The sequence below is a fragment of the Palaemon carinicauda genome, chromosome 1 (assembly GCF_036898095.1).
Source record: "Palaemon carinicauda isolate YSFRI2023 chromosome 1, ASM3689809v2, whole genome shotgun sequence".
Taxonomy (NCBI): domain Eukaryota; kingdom Metazoa; phylum Arthropoda; class Malacostraca; order Decapoda; family Palaemonidae; genus Palaemon; species Palaemon carinicauda.
In genome coordinates, this window is record NC_090725.1 from 301,575,476 (window position 1) to 301,577,975 (window position 2,500).

The 2,500-nt window shown below is 27.3% G+C and overlaps 2 protein-coding genes across 2 annotated transcripts in view; one reads left to right on the forward strand and one right to left on the reverse strand.

Moving 5' to 3' along the window:
* The window catches only part of LOC137645360 (heme-binding protein 2-like), a 95,253-nt gene that overhangs the window by 84,554 nt on the left and 8,199 nt on the right, over positions 1-2,500 (reverse strand). The window lies entirely within an intron of this gene.
* LOC137645371 (apolipoprotein D-like) overlaps positions 1,483-2,500 on the forward strand; it is a 19,270-nt gene continuing 18,252 nt past the window's right edge. Inside the window, exon 1 of the mRNA XM_068378181.1 lies at positions 1,483-1,657. Coding sequence (XP_068234282.1) covers positions 1,641-1,657 — 17 coding nt within the window. The 5' untranslated portion in view covers positions 1,483-1,640. The remainder of the gene's footprint in view (positions 1,658-2,500) is intronic.

Consider the following 2,500-nt stretch of genomic DNA (forward strand, 5'->3'; position numbering starts at 1 on the left):
AATGGAGTGATCGGATTAAATGAAAAAAAAAAAAAAAATGAATAATCATCGCTTCTTTAACCAGAGGTTTACGTCGGAGAGTCTGGCGAAATTGCGAAGTTGCTAAAATGCTGAGATTCCTTTAGAAAACACGTTTACGATACTAAAGTAATGACCTTCAATGAAAATTACCACACACACACACACACACACACACACACACACACACACACACACATATATATATATATATATATATATATATATATATATATATATATATATATATATATATATATATATATATATATATATATATAAATACCACACACACACACACATATATATATATACATATATATATATAAACTGTATTTATATTTTATATAGCATAATATATATATATATATATATATATATATATATATATATATATATATATAATTTATATATATATATATATATATATATATATATATATATATATATATTTATATATACATAATTTTTCATATATATACAAATTTACATAATCATACTGTATATATATTTTATAGACAGTGTATTATATATATATATATATATATATATATATATATATATATATATATATATATATATATATATATATATATATATATATATATATATATATATATATATATATATATATATGCACATGTCAAACATGTACCAATATTTTTGAAAGAATAAATAATAGTTGAAACTGGTGCAATTACGACCTCTCTTATTCTTAAAAAGATAATAATTAGCATCAAAATATTACGTCTCCCTCTCTACACATGAGCCCATTCACATACATTGCTCTGCTATGAATCTCCAGTTCATATTTGATTAATATGGTTTTAATATTTTACTCTTGTAAGTTAACTCTATATTCTTTGGTTGATTATAAAAAAAGAGAAAGCAACGAACTGAATGACACGTAGTTAGCAGAGTGAAAACGTCAACCATTAACTGCAAGACGACACGTTCTCAGCTGTTCATCACGCGTGAGATTATGATGACCCATAGACGAGAGAGAGAGAGAGAGAGAGAGAGAGAGAGAGAGAGAGAGAGAGAGAGAGAGAGATACGCTAAAACATCAGTTTTCGTAAGCTAAAAGATAATGATTTCCCTAGTTTGCATAATAATCGCATTGAAAACTATAAAAGAAACGTTGTATACCGAAGTTTGGAGGAACGTTGTTAAAGTACACAACAGATTTCCAGCAACATGAGAAAGTTTATGAACGATACATTACGCAACTATTTACTTTGATTATGATTAATCAACGACAATGAACCAAAATGAAATATTTTTCCAATTTATTGGTGATAAAATTAAATCAACTAGAAAGAACAGTTTTAAGCGGTTACTTAACACAGTTATAAATGAACCTAAGGATGTAGAAATGTACGAAAGATTATGAAAACAAACGTAGTATTATAGATTCTCTTCGCGGTAGAAAGCGACGTCTGAAGCCTCTAGCAGAACAGACTGTGTAGCATCGTGCATGCTATGTGATTTCCCTGTCTCTCGAGAACAAAAGTATTTGTCGCAGTGTCCTGTGCATCTGCAAATAGTGAGGAGACCCTTTATAAGAAGGCATATCATAACTGAAGTACCTTGAACTTAGAGAAAACGAGGACAATTACAATATGGAAGCTTCTGGCAGGTAAGTAGCATGCTGCGGTTAAATTAGTTGTCATTAGTAGCTAGATTTCATATCTTTATTAGGATGGAGTATCTCGATTTCTTTTTGAATTTCCAAACATGACGTATTATTCTGGTTTATTTTCGTGGCAGAAAATTTTTCATTATTTAGTACATGCAACTACTTTAATTTATGGGTTTTATTTCATAGGGATGTCACTTCAAATAATATACGTATGCAATACACACACACACACACACACACACACACACACATATATATATATATATATATATATATATATATATATATATTGTACATATAATAATAAATATATATGTATGTAATATATTATATATATATATATATATATATATATATATATATATATATATATATATATATATATAAAATACACACACACATTATATATATATATATATATATATATATATATATATATATATATATATATATATATATATATATATATATATAATCAGCCGATACTAGTCCACGGATCTTAATAAAGTATCACTACGAGTTGCATATGCAGATGATGCTACTCTCTTCGCATCAGTTCCATCTCCAGAATGTAGATCTGGTATTGCTGAATCCCTTAATAGAGATCTAGCTAAAATTAGTGCATGGTGCAAATTATGGGGAATGAAGTTGAACTATAACAAAACTTAAAGGACAATGGCTCCACGTCATTCAGATTTTAGCATTCGCAGTTTCTTTAATCTAGTAAGACTTTTAAAATTCTAGGTGATATTTCTATAGCAAATTCGCTTTTGAGAAACACACTCGGTCTGTTTCTTATTCAATTCCAGAAAAAAAAAATCTACTCAGAAAGTGTTTTCT